The following is an 18,976-nucleotide window of genomic DNA, read 5'->3' on the forward strand; positions in this document are numbered from 1 at the left end:
CTGATGCAAAAGTGACACTTTATTCATAAAACCCCCGTCTTGAAAGGGTACAGGAAGAGCAATTAACAGAAGGCAAGGAGGACTCATCCGGCACAAGGTAAAGGTCAAAATCTCAATCTTCTACTGCAGACTAAATCAGCACAAAGCATTCTCTCCCAGTCCTTGGATTTCAGATACTGTCAGAGAAGCCTTGGGGCCAAAGGGGGAGAAAGGACAGCCTCGGAGCAGGACATGTGCTTGGGGTTGGGCCTCCAGATATTAAAGAAGCCTGAAGGATCACAAGACACTTATTTGCATTTGTCCTTTACCAGATAACAAGTTGGGCTGCAACCAGACAATCATTCTCTCTCTTGGCAAGGCTTGGTTGTCTTTACCAGCCAGCAGGGGCTCTCAATAACCCCCCCCCCCCCAAACCTCATAAATGTACTCTTTTCTGGGTGAGCAGATGTTGTCCCCCATTCCCTAGCTATCATATGATCCAATATGAGTAAGAAGAGGTGGTGCGGGAGATCTCTTTGGCCCCTTCTTTGAGAAACCATTAAAGGCAGAAACTGGAAAACTGCAACTTAGGTGAGAAGAAACAGAACAGCCAAAGCAGGACTAGGCCATGGTCTGGCGACTGAAGAGGTCCAGGGTGACAGCACTGAGGAAGGCTGGGATGCTGTCCTGCTGCAGCAGGTGGAGGTCGATCAGCTCCTGGACTGTCCGTGAAAACTCGGTTTCCAGCAGCTGCATCTTTGCATGGGGGGATCTGGATGCCTGCAGGGGGGAAACAAGAGGGGGGTGGGTGGGAGAAGGGAAGCAAAGCTGTTAATTCATGACTGCCAGTGTTGTTCTCCCAGGACGCCAGCACATTCCAGCACCTTCGTTGCGGAGACTCTTGCAGCATATCTTATTCTAATCAAGGTAGCGTTATCTACTGCTGGGCAGGTGTTCAACACACAATTTAATTGGGCCATTATTAAGATTCTGCATTTCCAAAATCTCTGAACAATGCTCCCTTGCGCGAGCCTCAGATGAATAATGAATTGCCGAGCGGTGGGAAGAATGTTGAGAACGTTTTGAAAACAAACTTGAAAGCGGCTGTCGAGTTAACGTGTGCAGAAAAAGGAGCGCCACTGAAGGTAATCTATCAAAAAAACCAGTCTCAATGGGATTGGAATATACAAACAGCTCTATCCCCTGTCTCCATGAAAGATTGATGGTCTTAGCCCTTCAGCCCCCTCCCCTCGTTCTTCCCGAAGATCTGATAATTCAACCTTCACTACTTCCATTAGATTTCTAAACAGCTCAGCGGCATATACACCCAAGTCGGTTTTGATGAGTTGTTGTTTTTTTTTTAATCAGGAAGGCATCTCGTTCAAAAGCAACCACAGAGCTGCTTCATGCATTTAAGCCTCACATCAGAAACAGTATGTGAAAAATGCCGCTTGATTTTGTGCTTTCTTGAGGCGGCAGTACCCAAACAGCCATTAGCAAGGGTCCCCAGGCCCAGTTCAAAGGGACAACCTTTCCTTTGCTGCCAACCCAGGAACCCACCACCATCCATCCTGCTAGAGCAGAGCAAGGCTGCAGGGGGGGATTTTGAGGGCAGAGAGGCAGAGCTGCTGACGGACCCTTGCTTTGCATGCAGAACACTTGCCAAGGGTAGCCCAGCAGGCAAACCATTGTGGAGAGAGGTATTTGGAGGGTGAAACGACTCAAGTGGAAAGTGGGCCAGAGACGCTGGATCCCACAAGGAAAGGAGAACTGAGCAATAAGGTCTCAGGTAAGAAATTCCGGCTCAAAACTCAGGGAAATTTGGTCCCTCTCAAAACTAAGGGTGACTACGCAAAAGCATTTTTTTTCCATGATCACTGCAGATGGTGACAGCAGTCACGAAATTAGAAGACGCCTGCTTCTTGGGAGAAAAGCAATGACAAACCTAGACAGCATCTTAAAAAGCAGAGACATCACCTTGCCGACAAAGGTCCGTATAGTTAAAGCTATGGTTTTCCCAGTAGTGATGTATAGAAGTGAGAGCTGGACCATAAAGAAGGCTGATCGCCGAAGAATTGATGCTTTTGAATTCTGGTGCTGGAGGAGACTCTTGAGAGTCCCATGGACTGCAAGAAGATCAAACCTATCCATTCTCAAGGAAATCGGCCCTGAGTGCTCACTAGAAGGACAGATCCTGAAGTTGAGGCTCCAGTACTTTGGCCACCTCATGAGAAGAGAAGACTCCCTGGAAAAGACCCTGATGTTGGGAAAGATGGAGGGCACAAGGAGAAGGGGACGACAGAGGATGAGATGGTTGGACAGTATTCTCGAAGCTACTAACATGAGTCTGGCCAAACTGCGGGAGGCAGTGAAGGATAGGCGTGCCTGGCGTGCTCTGGTCCATGGGGTCACGAAGAGTCGGACACGACTGAATGACTGAACAACAACAACAACAAAACTAAGGGTATTTCAGGAGCACAGGGTATTCCAAGGTTCACAGGGGATGTTTGAATCCTCTCCACCTTTAACACTATTCTAGCTCCAAACCTACAGGCAGTTTAAAAACCTAGAATGTCCCAGAATGAGACTTTATTCTGGAGGGGGGGGGGAGAGAGGAGCCCTTTAATCCGGCATTGCAGGGGGCTGGACTAGATTACTCTTGTGGTCCTTTCAAACTCTACAGTTCTATAATTCCATGCCCAGATGGTGGCTACAGGCCCTTTATTAAAATCAAAGAAGAGTTGACCATTGCATTGATAACCCTCCTCCAAAACCTTTGAAGAATAGCTTGTATCCAGCTAAGTTCTACCCAGAGTACATCCACTGAAATTAATTGTCCCAAATTAGTCATGTCCAGTGCTTTTTTTCAGGGGATACTCAAAGTATGCAGTACCAGCACCTCTTTTTGTTGTTGTTTGTTTGTTAAAAAGTGTGACAATCACTGGCACCTATTTTTCTAGGAAAAAAGCACTGGGGCTCATGTCCATTAATTTAAATGGGTCTAATCAGAGTAGAAAATAGTTGGAAGCAACTCAATTTTGTGTGCTCTGAAATTGCCAAATTGCCTTCCAATATAATGTCTGTTGATGGGGTGGTGGCAGGATTGCCCCTAACTCCCCACCACCTCCAATGATGGTATTAGGTGCTGAATCTCACTTTCCTTCCTTCCTTGGTTGGGGAGCCTGTGCCCCCACCCCATGCATGGTGGACTGCAGCAGCATCCCTGACCATTGGTTATACTGGTTGGAGCTGATCAGCGCTGGAGTCCCACAACAATGTTGGGAGGGCCGCGGGTTGATGGAAATAGGCTCAAAAGTGCATAGGCAGTGGAGGGGAGGGAAGCAAACATCAGGAAGAACTTCCATCAGGATACATCAGAAAGAACAGTAAGAGCTGTCTGACAGTGGGACAGACTCCCTTGGGAGGTGGTGGGCTCTCTTTCCTTGGAGGTTTTTGAGCAGAGGTTGGGTGGCCATCCGCCATGGATGCTTTAGCTGAGATTCATGCCTTGCAGGGGTTTGGAATAGATGACCCTCAGAGTCCCTTCCAACTCTACAATTCTACAGCTCTATCATTCTATGAAAACCTCAGTGGTGGCTGAATAGGCTTTTTATGGGCTTCAAGATTCCTTGAAGCTGCCAATGATAAGCGAAACCCAACTAAATGATGTAAAACGGTAAATGGTGCAAATGTGTTACACGCCTGATCATGAAAACAGCCTTTCCATTATTCAAGAAGCCATATGAACCCAACACAAGAAAATTCTTGATAAGCATTTTTTACACACACACACACACACACACACACACACACACTGCTGTCTACTGCCTGGAAAAACAATATTTCCAGTTTATCATTCTCTTAAAGTCAAATGATCCCCCCTCTAGCTTCAAGGGTCTCTCCTGGCTTTGCAGCCCAAGATCCTTTCTACTGGAGATGCCAGGAAGGGATCCTGGAACCTTTTGCACAGACAGCAGGCAATCCCCATTGAATTGCACTCCCTCCTTGGCACTTCCAGCCTGTACTTCCTGCCTGCGTGGCAGGGCAGTGTGTGTGTGTGTGTGTGTGTGTGTGTGTGTGTGTGAATTTGCAGCCCGTGATGGTGCCATGTCCTGGCATCCCCTTGGAGAGAAGAGACTTCAGCTGCCTTTGCTATTCTGCATGAGACAAGATTAGCTGTCCTCGGAGAGAAGGAAAACACCATCAATCTTCCTTTTAACACTGGATATTGGTAAATTATTCAGGGCTTTATATTTTTTAATATATATTCCTTTTGGAAGGCTTGTGCTATGGATACAGCAGAGCACCAGCTCTCAGTCGTTGAGTGAGCCAGTTGCTTCGGAAATAGAGTGCCTTTCGGCTTTCGTTCCACTCCATCTACCTGCCACTGAAGGAGAAGAAGGTTGCCGAGGGGCCAAATGCTCAGTGGTGGGTAATGGTTGCCTGAGAGAAGGGAATGGCCCATGATCCAACTGCCCTTTCTCTCTTAGCTGCAGAATAGGCCTAAACTTCCCAGCCCATTCATTCTTTGTGTCCTCTCCTCTAATGATGGCTAGTTTCTCTGGCTGGTTTGGATGGTACCTGATCCTGGTCCTGCCCATACACACAGAGAACAAAAGGTGTGGCTACCCCTGCCCAAGAGTCTAACTCGGGGGTCAGCAACCTGCGGCTCCGGAGCCGCATGCGGCTCTTTTACACGGCTGCCGCGGCTCCGGGGCAGATACGCCCGCCCACTTCTCCAGCTGGCAGCGACCGCCCTCCAGCTGGCCGGCGGCCCGCCCTCCGGAGGCTGAGGGCGCTGCTCAGGGGCGTACCCAGGATCACCTGGCCTTGAACAGCGGGGCAGCGGGGCTCGGAGGCGGTGGGGACGCAGTAGAGGTGGCGCAGCTCAGCCGAGGGCTCTGGCAGGGAGCGCGCCTGAGGCGCGCACGCTCCTTCGGGAAGAGATGGAGCTGGGCGAGCGGGAGGGGGAACTTTGAAGATCCCGCCTCCGCCTCCGAAGCAGGCGCCCATGGGAGAGGCCGCCCCCCGAGCCTGCCTGGCGGGACCAACCCTGCCCAGCTCCGGGAGTCTTCCTAGCGTGGGAGGCGGCCTTGGGGCGGACAGGGGAGCTCCGGAGTCGGCGGGTATGTGGGACCCCGCGGCATCCAGAGGCAGCTGGGAGGCGGGACGGGATGGGGGCAGGAAGGGGGCCTTCAGACGCGTCCCCGCATGGGCACTGGAGGCCAGGACTCCTCGGCTGGGTCGTGGGACCGCGGGGGAGGGCTGGCCGCGGTTCCTCTCGGAAGGCTGCTGGCTGCTGCGTCGAGGCGACGATGAGGTAGGCAGCTGCGGGCTGGGCTAGGGGCGGCGGGTGGCGGGCGAGGGGGGAAGCCCTCTTTTTAAAAATGGTCGAGGAAGCGGCGCCTGTTTCCCTGCCGCTGCCTCCTTCGCTCCTGGTTCCGCTCGCAGCCTCAGACCGCGCTCTCGCGGGCGCGCGTCTCTCTCCGCCCCGGAGCAAGGCCAGGACGTTTTGCAGTTTTTCCTCTGTCCTGAGTGTGTGTTAGGGGAGCCTTGACAAAGCACCTGTTGGCGTGGAAGAGAGGAGTCCTAACTTGGATCTGTGTTCATGTGCAAAATCTATCGCCATTGTCATTAAGGGGGCAGGGAACTCCCCTAAAAATGTTTGAACACTACGAACTACTACAGCCACCTGTATGCAAGTCAGCACAAACATCACAGGCTTCTCTGGTGCAATTCTGTGCTTTATTTAGCAAGAGAGGAGGTTGGAAGAGGTGAACATAGCCTCTGGTCTGGAATATTAAGGGTAAAAGACACTAAGATTATTGTAAAAGCCAGCAGTCTTCAATAAGACATGGGACAAACATTTAACACAAGTGTGCAGTTGAGGACTCATTTTTTTTAAAAAAAACAACAAATCAAATATTTGTATGCTGTTGCAACCCACCTTGGATCAGGCTGTGACCTGGTAGTGGTCCCCAGGGTGGATAAAAATGAATGTTTTTTTTTTTAATTTAAATCGGATTTTTTTTTAATTTAAATCGGATTTTTTAAAATTTAAATCGGATTTTTAAAAATAAAATGCAGTGTTATATTTGTTTTAAATGTCGCAATGGTTTTGCGGCTCCCAGTTTTTTTCCCCCCTTCGGAAACGGGTCCAAGTGGCTCTTTTGGTCTTAAAGGTTGCAGACCCCTGGTCTAACTCATCCCATCTTTCCATCTCTGCTTCTTCATCCCTCTGTGGTGCGGCAGAGCTCTTCCGACAAGCCTGAGTAGCTTTCCCAGCTGTCAACCCACAGCAAGTCTCGCCCTCCTCCCTGACCCAAGCCAAGTGAGAAGTCAACCGCACATTCAGTGCAGACGGGTGTCAGATGCTGCATCACATTTTTTTCTCCCTTTAAGCCCTCCGTGTTGAGAGGTTGCTGCATCCGACTGGCAGGGTCATGCCAACGTCTCTAAAGACAATGCAGCGACATGCGAAACACAAAGGAGGATCAGTGTTGTCACTCGGCAATGAAACATACACGACTCCAGAGCATGTGAGTGTCGCTTGACTTACGACTGGAATGACAAGTATGCCACATTGGTGGAGATTTAGAAAATGTAACCTCCTGAACCTCATTTGAGAGAACAGAAAGGGGCGCTTCATTCTTAATCATTAACAGAGAGAAGAGTGCTGTGTGTGTGTGTGTGTGTGTGTGTGTGTGTGTGTGTCAAGGGGCATTTGAATATCATGCTTGGGATCCCCCACATCCTTCTTTTTACAGAATGCAGCAGCAAGGGGTGGGGTGGGGGGTCACTGAGCACAATTTTTTGAGGGCAGGGGCAGGTTTAACACTTTCCTCACACAGATGCCACATTCCCATCCAAAATTGAAGCATTTCTCCCCAAAGCTGCTTTTTACAAAAAAAAAAAAAAATCACAGGGGGACTGGGGTGTGTATTTTTGTGAAGGGTTAACATGCTCCCCTTTCCCCCCATGCCATGGTCCCGATTTGGATCACAGCACCCGTGGAGTTAGTGTGTGTGTGTGTGTGTGTAAATTGTGCAGTTTACCCCATAGTTAACTGGCAGAGGCTTTAGGAAAGAAAGACACAATAAAAGGAATTTGTGCAATACATGATCCCCTGATGGAGTTAACTTCCAAGTTTTATGATGAAGGACCCTAGCTGGGATGGCATTAAACAGGGCCAGGCAGATTCAGTGGGGTTTGCCCAGGAGAATTACCTGGTGCATTGTATCACAAAGGCACTCTTTTCAAAGCAACCCCCTTGTTGCATTTTCTTAACCTTTTCCCTCACTTCACAACATCCTCCCGCTGCTGGCCATTTTCATTGCCCTGCCATGGTCTGTATTTTCTAATCTCCACTTTAGCAGGCTTAGATCTTGTCACAGACCAACAAACCAATGTTAAAACATCCTTCCCTTTTTTTATTTGGAAAAAAGCACACAAACCCACAGTTTTGACCTTTTAGCAGGAAAATCCTTTGGTTTCTGCCTCTTGCTTTAGATTCTAAGATTTTTCTAAATGTCAGGAGCTGACTGTCTATGCGCAGCTGTCTCTGAAAACGGCAAAGCTGCCTCACAGAGAGACCACCAGCTTCTTCTGGAATGTCGACACACAGAAAGGGCAGCCTAGGAAACAAAGCTGATGCATGAAACAAAATGCAAGGCACACAATCCTCTTTCAGGTTTCTCAGGTGTATGCACAAGATCTAGTCTTGAAAGTCACAACCATTTCAAACCGAAAACTCTGGTTGCAGAAGGACCTTGAGATAACGAAGGAGAGGAGAGCCGATTCCAAATGTTTGGGTCGAATGGTGTGATCGGGGTCAGCGTATGGTCAGATATAATGCTGTCGGTATCAAAGGACACACATTTGCTTAGATGGGGAACGTGTGGCTCTCCAGATATTGTTGGATTCTAATGCCCATGGCTGGTGGTCAGGGATGACGAGAGCTGTAGTCCAACAACATCTGGAAGGACAAAGGGATCCCTGCTTGTGGCTTAGATCCTGATGGCCCTTACTAGGGTTGGAGGAGAATTTTGTGGGGTCCACATTATAAGTGTGCTGATCTAATGAGGGAAAAGCCAGCCTTACTGTCCTTAGAGCAGCAGCCAGCGTCTCTCCCACACAGACATCTTTGAAGAGCAGACAATGGGACTCTCAGTAGATCTATCTTCTTTCAGCCCCAGGTGGTAACTATTGTGTGTTGCCTTTGCAGAGTGGAACAAGTGTAGGCGGAGCTGAGAGACAGGCACCAGGCAGGGAGGGCACCAGCTGCAGAATAGGCTGATAGAAAATAGACCCATGACATGGCAGGGTCTTGACTGGAGAGATGAACCAGTGAGGGGCAGTGGTCAAGAGTGTAAACCTTGACAGGTATTTCAGATAGTGAAAAGTAGCCTTGCTTTGTGTTGAATACTGTGAAGTGCGCTCTCTCTCTCTCTCTCCCTGCATTGCAGGGGATCAGAGTAGATGACCCCCAGAGTCCCTTCCAACTCTACAATCCTATGATCCTATAACTGTTAGAAGTGGGAGCATAAAGCTACCAAAATGTGAATTTGTCTTTCTAAAGGGTTTTCCTAGTTATTGTCCCAAAACATAAGGATAATGGAAGGGCAGGAGAGGAAGTGATGGGAGACACAGGAACGTTAGTTCTGCAACGCAATCAGAGGAGACTACTGAGAAGCGGAATAATTGCTCAAAACTTTGCTCTCCTGGGTGGTGATATCATTATCAAAATCCCCAAATTGAATCATGCCTCACTGATCAGTCTCTCCTAAGCATGAGGCCCTGCTCAAATATCATGTCCCTAGGTAGCTAGTAAATCACTATAATTAGGAGGTGTTCATTTAAAGTGATAGAAATATTAAAAACACCAAACAAGACAAACTGGCCCACGTGACGGGGTTCAGGCTAACAATACTTATGAGGTTCTCAGTAGCACTATTTTTCTTGATTTTTCTTCTTAGCAGCTGGTAGATTTTGAAGCCTCTGTGACATTACTTTGCACAGTCCTCTCTCCACCCCCCCACCCCCACAGGACAGCTTAACAATGTGGCTCTAATAGGGCAGAGGTTGGATGGCCACCTGTCATGGATGCTTTAGTTGAGATTCCTGCATTGCAGGGGGTTGGACTAGATGACACACAGGGCCCCTCCCAACACTACAATTGTATGATTCTGTGAACTGCAGCATCCAGGTCAAATGCAAGGGATTCTATCCATCCATCCATCCGTCTGAGAAAAGAAACTTTTCCCTGCAATAATGCTTGTGTCTCTAGCTTCCTCCTGACTATAATATTCTCTTTGTAAGCTAAAAGTGGTTGGCCAGTTCTTTATAATAATTGCTTCTTGCCAAGACTTTTGACCCCGTGTCGCTGGCTTGATATATAAAGTGAATTTGCGAAAAGAAAGAGGGGGTAGGGAGTGGACGGCGATTAAAATGACTTCCAGGGAACGCAATGAAAAAGCTGCTCTTTCAGGGTGGGCAAGAAAGGAGAAGCTGGCTGACAGGGCCAGAAAGGAAATTGAATACCTGTGTGAGAGAGGCAAAGAGCAATCTGAAGTACAAAGCAAGATTTCTATCAACTTCACACTCTCTTTGCACTTCTTATTCAGCACCTGAGAACCATCTGAACACCACCATATCTCCTTCTTTCTTTAGGATGGGAGACCCCTGCTTCCTGCCTTAAAAGCAGGGGACCAATGAACCAGCTTTCACATACCAAAAGTCAGAGAATGACACCCAACTGTGGCACAACCACGCAATGAAAGCAACCAAGCTCTCACCTGCACCTGTAGCTCCATCGCTCCCAAATCAAGAACAGGATGGTTGCTGAGCAGGAGTTATTTCTGCTACAGGTAAGCACATGGCAGGGCTTGTGCAGTGCTCCTTGGTCATGAGACAGTAATGACTCTGGGTTCAGAAATCTAAACTTCTGGGGATGAGGCTGGGGGCCTAGAGCAGGCATCCCCAACAATTCCCATCATCCCTGACCACTGGTCCTGTTAGCTAGGGATCATGGGAGTTGTAGGCCAAAACATCTGGAGGGCCGCAGTTTGGGGGTGCCTGGCCTAGAGCAAGAAAGGGGAAGTGCCCTCAGGAGCAGCCCCACATGTTTCTACAAAAGCAGAAACACTGGCCCAAGAAGAAAGACATTGCACTAGAATCACTGTGGAGAGGGATGGAACCTGGTGTGTGTGTGAAAGAAGAGGGGCGGGGTTGGAAATGACCAAGAAAGCAGCACCAGATTGAAGAGAGAAGGGGAAAAAATATGATTAAGGGAGTTTGGACTGGTGCTGGTTTGGCCCTCAAAAGCCAAACAAGGAGATTATTTGGCTCAGACCTAGTTAAAAATAGTTCCAGTTACAGGTGGGTAGCCGTGTTGGTCTGCCATAGTCAAAACAAAATCGAAAATTCTTTCTAGTAGCACCTTAGAGACCAACTGAGTTTGTTCCTGGTATGAGCTTTCGTGTGCATGCACACTGTGTATCTGAAGAAGTGTGCATGCACACGAAAGCTCATACCAGGAACAAACTCAGTTGGTCTCTAAGGTGCTACTAGAAAGAATTTTCGATTTTGTTTTGACTAGTTAAAAATAAACACTAAGACAAAATCCTGATTCCATAAACAGGAACAGGTTCTGACCTTTCACCTTTCTCCTGCCTACTTATAGGTACAAGGTCATTTTGTCAGAAACACTCAATTGCTGAAGGAAAGCATTTCGTTGCTGTCGACTCTGAGCACACCTGTGTTGCACTTCCTGAGCACCTGTGAGCCTGCCATATTGATCTGAGCTCACACTAGGAAAAGAGAAACTACCACTAGCAGCAGCAGAAGCAGCAGCATCCCTCTCCCCCCTCCAAGCCCTATAAAGGGGGCTGCCAGGCCATCTGTCTGCAACATCAGTAACACCAAAGAAGCCATTTGTAGGGCAGCAGAAGCACACAGTTCAAATCTCAGGGTTTTATTTTTTTGCTTTGATAACCTTTGCCAACTTGCAATGATCCCACGAGCTTTTTCAGGGTATTTGATCTTACTAAGATCTCTTCTGCAACATAAACATGAAGACACTGGGTGATCTTTGCACACCTTCTGGTCCATCTTCTAATAAGACCCTACCTGTGTTTCAAAACGAAGGAGAACTGAGAGGCTATATATATATGGTCACAGCAGCCACTGCAGAAATGAAATCAGCTTCTCAGGAGATGCTTCCAAGGTAAGCATCAATCCCCAAGCAAACATTAAGGAACCGCCTTGCAGGATCAGACCAAGAGTCCATCTAGGTGCATAGGAAACTCCCCTGCTTCCTGGTTCTTTTAATACAGATGCAGAGGATTGAGTGTGAGACCTTTGGCATGTGAACCATGCACCCCACTGCTGTGCTCTGGTCCTCCCTGCCCCAAGGATCTACTTCTGTACATCAATAGGCTGCAGGTGCTCATAGGCAGAGCATGATGTGCCTGCTGTTCACCCCGAGCATCCTGTGATCAGAGACAAATGGCCTCTGATTACAGAAGCTCTATTTTGGCTTGTCAAGGCCAATGTTCATTGATGATAACATAAAACCACATTGAGAACATTTTTATTTCTTACTGGTATATATGGCTCCTTCATCAGGCCCCAGGGGCAGGACATAAAAAACAATGATTTTTTTTTTAAATGAGCAGATAGCACATTAGAGGTTGCTGTGCCTGGTTTAAGGAAAGAGGCCATGCGGCCCTACTTCTCTGGGATATTTTTGAATAGCTTTCTTAGTTTGTGATGCTATTTTAGGGGTGTTGATATATTTCCTGCATCTCTCTCCCTTGCGCCCCACTAGCTTGCCTCCTCGACCTCCTTCCAGGTAGTTAAAGAATAAAATAAAAAAGTGAGGGTGACAACCTGCAGCTTCCAGCTGGAGGGCCTTCTAGGTGATTCATGATGCAGGTGGGTTGCTGAAGACCTCAGGATTCATCGGCTGCCAAATAGAAATCATTTCCCTTGTTTCTTGTGACAGGCTCCTCTCTTTGAAAGAGACTGTGGGGGTGAATATAGGGGGGGGTGCAATGGGAATGGGGATAAAGTGGTGCTTTACTCATGATGGGTGAGTTGCTCTACAATCATGCTGAAGAAGAGCAGGTATGATTAATCCATTTGGCAGCTGTTTTGCACAGTGTAACTATCCTTGCAAAGGTGGAATGGAGTGGGCGGGTGGCACCAGGCTCTGGGGACTGATGCTGGCATAGGGAGTCCACTGACACTTAAGCACGTGGATTCAACAGGCAATAATTATATGAAAAGTTTGTCTCACTGGAAGAAGAACAGGCACTTTGGCCGCCCATCTCCAAGACACAAGGATTTGTTTTGTAAAAGCAACATACAGGGTTGATAGCAAATCTCATTGGCACTTCACACTAGGTTTAGTCATCGTTGCTCTTCTACGTTCTTATTTCGTCTCAGCCTAGTGCCCTTAGGCAGAACCTCAGTATAAATTAAGAAACAAGAACAGCAGCATGTGCTTTGTCACTTGCATGTAAAGTCAGAGACACCAAGAAGAGGATTTAGGTCTACATGGGAGGGAGGGAGAAGGAGAGGGAGGAAGAATTATTGTTCTTCAGATGAGGAAAAGAAAAAAGGGAAACCCAAGATGATATTGGCTGCTACTTCTCTAAAGCAGTGGGAGGGTGGCCTTGATCCAAGGCCTCCACCAGCCAGGGTCTAGCACATCACGTCTTGGGTCATAACAGTGTGGTTCCTCAGAAGCTCAGGCTAGTTAGACTTTAGGGGCTTGTGTCCTGGAAAAAGAGGACATATGGCAACCCTTTTCCCTTTGGGGCTGCAGTGCTAGCTCCAAAGAAGTCAGTTGATCTCCCAGTTTGAAAACTGTCAGCTGATTCTCCAAGCCAATCAAGGCACACCAGGCTCTAAAAGCCAAGCCAGCTCATACATCCAAGGAACATGTCTTATGCATGAGTTGCCTACTCTCCTGCTTTCTACTCTTGGCCTTTGTCTGCTTGGCCTGGTGCCTGACCTCTTACATGTCTGTGACCAGATCCACTGCCCCTCTGCACCTTCCCTATCTGTGTCCAAGGGGCACCCCAGCTGCATCCTGCCAAGATCTGACACTGTCAGTGCTGAGCTGTATAGGCAGCTACTGAGTGGGAGTCCAGAGCCAGGAACTGAACTGAGTCTGAGCCAAGGGAACCAGAAAAGAAGATGAGAGCTGGAGCCAGGAACAGCCATAGTTGCTCAAGCAAATTCCTGAACAGGAAGGCTTTAGGTGGCCCAGGGTAGCTGTACACAAAATGGGGGTTTCTCAGTTCTAGATCTAGTGGCTGCCCATAGAAGCACCGGAACCAGGTTACAGATGCAGTCAAGCCTGTGGGGAGATGACGTTTGTGTCTCACAGGGCTGAGATCAAAGTTGGATGGAGCCCTGGAGAAGATCTGCAGGAGGGTAAGTCTAGAGGGAAAGTGGGAACTAAACTAGATGCAGTAAGCAACATGGAGCTGGTACCCCCTCATGTCTCCTCTGCTCTCCTAACGCCACATGAAAATACTGCACAATGTGACATGATGCCCTTGCCATCACAGAGCACTTGTATCACAAGGAAGAGAGGGTAAGGATCAGCTCCTTGACCCATGTTACGTCTAACCTGGCCCTCAATCAGGAGCCAGGGGCCTGTGCCAAGATGTCCATCTGCATTGGGATGGGAGAGAAGAAGTGGTCAGAAAGGCCTGCCAATAAGCAGAGCAACTGCCAGGCAGAGAGGCAGAGAAGCAGGAAGCAGGTCAACAAGTGAAGGTAGCTTGTCTGACTCCAGCCTTCCTATGTCTGGATCATTGTGGTGCTGTGTTGACCCCTTGCAGAACAAGACTGTCTCTTATTCCCTCTCCCTGGAGTCTTGGGCTTGCTCTCCAATGCACAGACCACTTGGAATCCAGGCTGATCCAGACAGCATCTTCCCCATCACAAAATGCCCATTCACATTGTTGATTTGTAGTGCTTTGCAAATCACATTTAACCTCCTGCTGTCCTCGCCAAGCACCTACTTTGACATCAGAATGGTTTCGGCTAACCTAACAGTTAAGGTTGAAACAAATTTTAAAAAATTCCTTCCAGTAGCACCTTAGAGACCAACTAAGTTTGTTATTGGTGTGAGCTTTTGTGTACATGCACACTTCTTCAGATACACACATGTATCTGTGTATCTGAAGAAGTGTGCATGCACACGAAAGCTCATACCAAGAACAAACTTAGTTGGTCTCTAAGGTGCTACTGGAAGGATTTTGTTTTGTTTTGTTTCGACTATGGCAGACCAACACAGCTACCTACCTGTAACTAACAGGTAAGGTGACACCTTTCGTCAAGCCAGCTTAAACGTTATTGCTTTAATTAATTTCAGCCTTATTTTATGAGTTTGGCGTGGCACAGAGCATCTATAACCAGCCTCAGTCTCTTCCACAAGGTACCGAGTCAACTCGGGAAATGATTCAACAAGATCAGCAAGCCGTGCATGACAGAAAACAGAAAAGTGGGATGCTGGGAAGATCAATTAATTTGACAGCCTTCAATGATATTTTTCTCTCCCAAGCCAGGCCCGAAATTCATTATTGTGCTAATACTTGGAGGCTGGGAATCAGACACAGCAGCACTTAAATCCCTTCCTGCTCCAGTGACTGCTGCCTTCTCCAGGATGGCTCTCCCGGCAGCTTTACAAAGAAACCCACAGCCAATTTCAGTACTGGAAGGTAGCAAAGTTAACAGACAAGCAAAGAAAGCCCCTAGACGGAAGGTTGAGTGACAGACGCATATAAGTTGTCTTCAGATAACAGAACTCACCATTCCAGAAAAGGTTTCCTTTTATCTACCTCCTTGGTGTCCTAACGGAATGGCTTCGACTGCTTAACTAAGGGAACCTGTCCCGAAATATTATTTTGGCCTGGGATTTCTACCTTTTGAGTTCTCCTTCAGGAACTAGAAGTGAAACATTCTCCCCAAACCCAGACATGGCATGGGGGAGCTGCAAATCCAGGCTCTTTACTGAGGGAACTGGGGGCTTGAGTGGGAAGCTGTAGCCAGCAGAAGGGTGCAGTTATTGATCTGGCAAAAGGCAAAGCTCTTGATACCTATCCTGACATCTAGAATGGATATTTTTAAATGTTGTAAGCTGCCTTGAACCCAAACTTGGGGGAAAGTTGGGATATAAATATATTAAATAATAAATATGAGTAATAATATAGCAGGTCTGGCCAATCCGAAGGCTTCATACTGGTTGTACATTGGAGGAGTTGAGATTGCCCACTGCTGTTAAGGCTCTGAACAGCCACAGTCTTAGTTCAGAGGAAAAAGTCCTAGCCCAAGTTTCCCCACGCTGATGCTCTCCTGATTTTTAGGATTCCAACTCCCATCACCACCGACCATGCTGGCTGGGAATTACAGCCCAAAATATCTGCTTGGGAAAGGTTGCCCTAGCCTGAACACACAAGGTCCCAGTTTATGCTTTCTTTGGTTTGATAGACCCTTAAGCCCAACCAGCTTTTAACCTAGAAAACCACATACCCTATGCTTATAGGTAGCCCTTCCATTTGGGATTTGTTGCCTTCAGTTTGGTTGGTAGTGGAGGCACCGTGACATGGATCCTACAAAAACAGGTAAATCCACACAAATGCCAACATTTGTATTCACACTACTGTTGGAGCTATCTAGCACTATGTTTGGTTGAAAGCCTACTGCAGCTGACGGAGATGTGAATAATTCTCACTTCATGCTAGAGCTCCTCTCCTGACGGGGGCTGCCACCCCCCAGCTCAGCTCCTTTTTGCTAGAGGTGCACTGGGGAAAAGATTTATGCAGACACCATCTCTGCAATTATGGACAGCAGAAAAGGCGCCCAGATATCATACAAACTGATGCATTTTTGCCAGCAGGCCTGTATGCATCACAGATCCAGTAACAGCTGTCACACTCCGGTCTCGTCTGAGCTCCAATACTGCCTTGGCTTTATTAAATGCTCTTTCAGATAGATGCTCTCCTCTCCTCTCCCTTCCCTGCCACTTTCCCCATGTGACTGTATTCTCTTCACCAGATTTCTCAGGGCGACAGGAAACGTCCCAACTTCAAAGGGGAGATGGTGTGATTGGTGACTGTTTCCATCACATGGCGTTACATTTTTAATGCTCATTTCTTTCGGCAACACGTAGCTAATTAGCAATGACCTAGAGGCAGCCAAACCGCTCAAAAGGCAATCTCTGCAGCCCTTGGGCATTCTTTAAAATCTGGCTTCTCTCACTGCATCACATCTTTCAGCAATCATCCCTAATGCCCAAATAAGACAATCTGTTACCTCTTGAAGAGGGCTAAGAAAGTGACAAGGTGATCTGGAGAGAGCCTGAGCAGTTATTTATTTTGAAGGGAGTTGGAATAGGCCTCTTCAATAATCTCTGCCGACCAACAGCCTCCTCCTCCTTGATCTTCTGCTTTCCATTCTTAGCTTCATTCTTGCCAATATATTTTATTGTTCTAAAATTAACTACAGAACAGACCTCCTTTTGGCATCAAATGGGTTTTAGCCAGGAGGAAAAAATCAAATGTTTCCAAATATGTTTCATCTAGAGACATAAGCGCCTTAAACAGCTTTCTGCGATGCATGCTTTTGTGCTTCCGTCAGATGAAAGATTCTGAGCAACAACAGAAGTTCTTTACAGCATGGGTCACGGCTGTTCCTGATAGTATGTTGTCTTCCAGATGGGGTGCTGATATGTGTACCAACCACAACAGCACCTCCATAGAATCAAGGTCAGATAGAATGATGCTGGAAAAGCACAACCCAGGGAATTAATCTAGACGGCAATAGATTCCACTGAAGCCACCAGATCTATAACCAACGATTATAGTTTCTTCTAGACAACTGCCACTAGACCTGAAATCCTTTCAGCAATGATTTTCTACAATTGGGAATATCTGCTAAAGATTATTTTCCACCATTCATATATCATCTTTGATATGTGTAGAGGTTTGGAGCTTTTAGAGTTAACAAGCTCAACCAGGTCGTCCCACCCACAGGAGGAAAAGCGTCACCGGAAGACGCTGTGTAATGTGTAATGTGATACTTGTTGTTTTCTGTATCCTGTTCTTCTTTCGTTTTTGAGCCGGAGAAGGAGAAGGCAAAAATGTCGAGTGTCTCTCCCGGAATGTAATTTATGCCTTGTAAATAAAGCTTCTAGATTAGAAAAGAAGCTGGACTTTGTCGTCTGTAATTGCTGGCATGCACACACACCGTTGCGCGAGATAAGAGAAGATAACTCTGCTGATGGCACAGGAGGAGCAAGTGAGAACGTACAGCAGGTACGTGCGCAGGAGAAAGCTTGCTGGACTCCATTTGTGCGAAGTTGGTTTGAAGCCTTTCCAACAATCAAAAACGCACAAAAAGTACATTTGTGCCCAGAATCCAAAGAGCTCTGTGAGGACTTTTGCATGCTGAGTGTGATTTCCTGCCCTGCTCTCAACAGCAGCCCCCTGAAATATCACAAACTGTTAATCCCCTTCAATTCTAACAGAACTTTGCCTGCAGGAGTGTTGTATAGGAATTATATCCCAAGCCCCAAAAGGTGTGTGGAACTCTCTGTGATGGACAAAACTGCTGCACAATGTGGGTTGAGCTCTTTACCTATTGTTGCAATTTATCTGGTAAGTATTTAGGTTAGAGGCTGTTCCTTCATTCCGGTATGGTGGACTATGGTGGACTTTTGGATTCAAGTTAAGAAAAAAACTAATAAATAAAACAGGCTGTTTAAAGTTTGGGATAGGGGAAAGACATAAATCCAACCCTTTCCCATCAGAACCACACACACACACAAAATGTTTACACTAAGAGGCACTGAGACATTTTATGTCTCTCTAGCAGCCCCAGAATGGTATCGCTGTTTGGTATTTATGGTTCAGTCTCGATTCCAAGGGGATACACTTTTATTGTGTTTCTGTAGAAAATCCAGCTGCGTAAAATACAGGCATTAACACACTGAAAAGAGAGCAATGTGCTTTTGCACGTCGCACAAGGCAAAATTGGGTAGATCTTGACAAATTGCACAGAACAAAACATGGATCACATAATGCCTTGCCGCCTAGGGGCCATTCAGCACATTACAGGCTAACTCCAGTAGCCTTAGACTGCCAGCCAGTCCATTGGCCCATCTCTGTCTGCTGTGACCAGGCTCAAGCAAAGGTTTCTTCCAGCACTGACTGCAGCTGGAGATCCTTTAACAGGAGATGCCAAGGGCTGAACCTGCAAAGCATGAACAGTGCTCCACCACCAACTCTGGCCTGTGCTACGTTTGTACAGAGATGCATATGGAGATCAGAGCTGCAGCCAATCATGGCTCCCCTGTTTAATACATGTGTTTGCAATACACACTTGCAATGCAACACTTTAAGGTGCGGACTTAAAACATGGGCTTACACCTGAAAAATGTAATACCTAAGAACAGCCTGTTAACAATCTGACCATTTCATCTTTTTGCCACATTTTGTGATCACAATGTACCCTTCTTTTTGATGAACTATAAATACTGCCAAATGGTGGAGATAAAATTCAGTTTTCTGCATCCTGCTGCCCGCCAGTCCCTTCATCATTGCCCAGATAAGCTTCTGGCTATTGGGAGTCACGTGACTTTCACACATGCCTTGTGATTATTTTCCAGTTCAATTAGCAAGCACCAGAGTGGAGCAGTAATTTTATACTACAAGTATGAGCTCCAGGAAAATATTTTTCATTATGCTATCTCCGCCACCACCCGAAATACGGAAAAGAAAAGCTAATAAAATTACTGCCGCGTATTCTCCAGTGTTCCGGCTAGTGATTTTACTGCAAGGAGCAACAAGTCTTTTAATGCCCCCCCCACAAGGTCCAGGTTCCTTAAACAAACAAAAACAAATTCTGAATGCTCCTTCTAGATGCAACAATTTATAGGTGTGAAGTTTGCAGCAAACAGATCATACAGCCTTCTCCAACC

At 47.1% G+C, this 18,976-nt stretch overlaps 1 protein-coding gene across 1 annotated transcript in view; it reads right to left on the reverse strand.

Moving 5' to 3' along the window:
• Positions 1 to 480: 480 nt before the first annotated feature.
• MAD1L1 (mitotic arrest deficient 1 like 1) overlaps positions 481 to 18,976 on the reverse strand; it is a 454,057-nt gene continuing 435,561 nt past the window's right edge. Inside the window, exon 18 of the mRNA XM_033166736.1 lies at positions 481 to 759. Coding sequence (XP_033022627.1) covers positions 601 to 759 — 159 coding nt within the window. The 3' untranslated portion in view covers positions 481 to 600. The remainder of the gene's footprint in view (positions 760 to 18,976) is intronic.

Source organism: Lacerta agilis, chromosome 13 (assembly GCF_009819535.1).
Source record: "Lacerta agilis isolate rLacAgi1 chromosome 13, rLacAgi1.pri, whole genome shotgun sequence".
NCBI lineage: Eukaryota > Metazoa > Chordata > Lepidosauria > Squamata > Lacertidae > Lacerta > Lacerta agilis.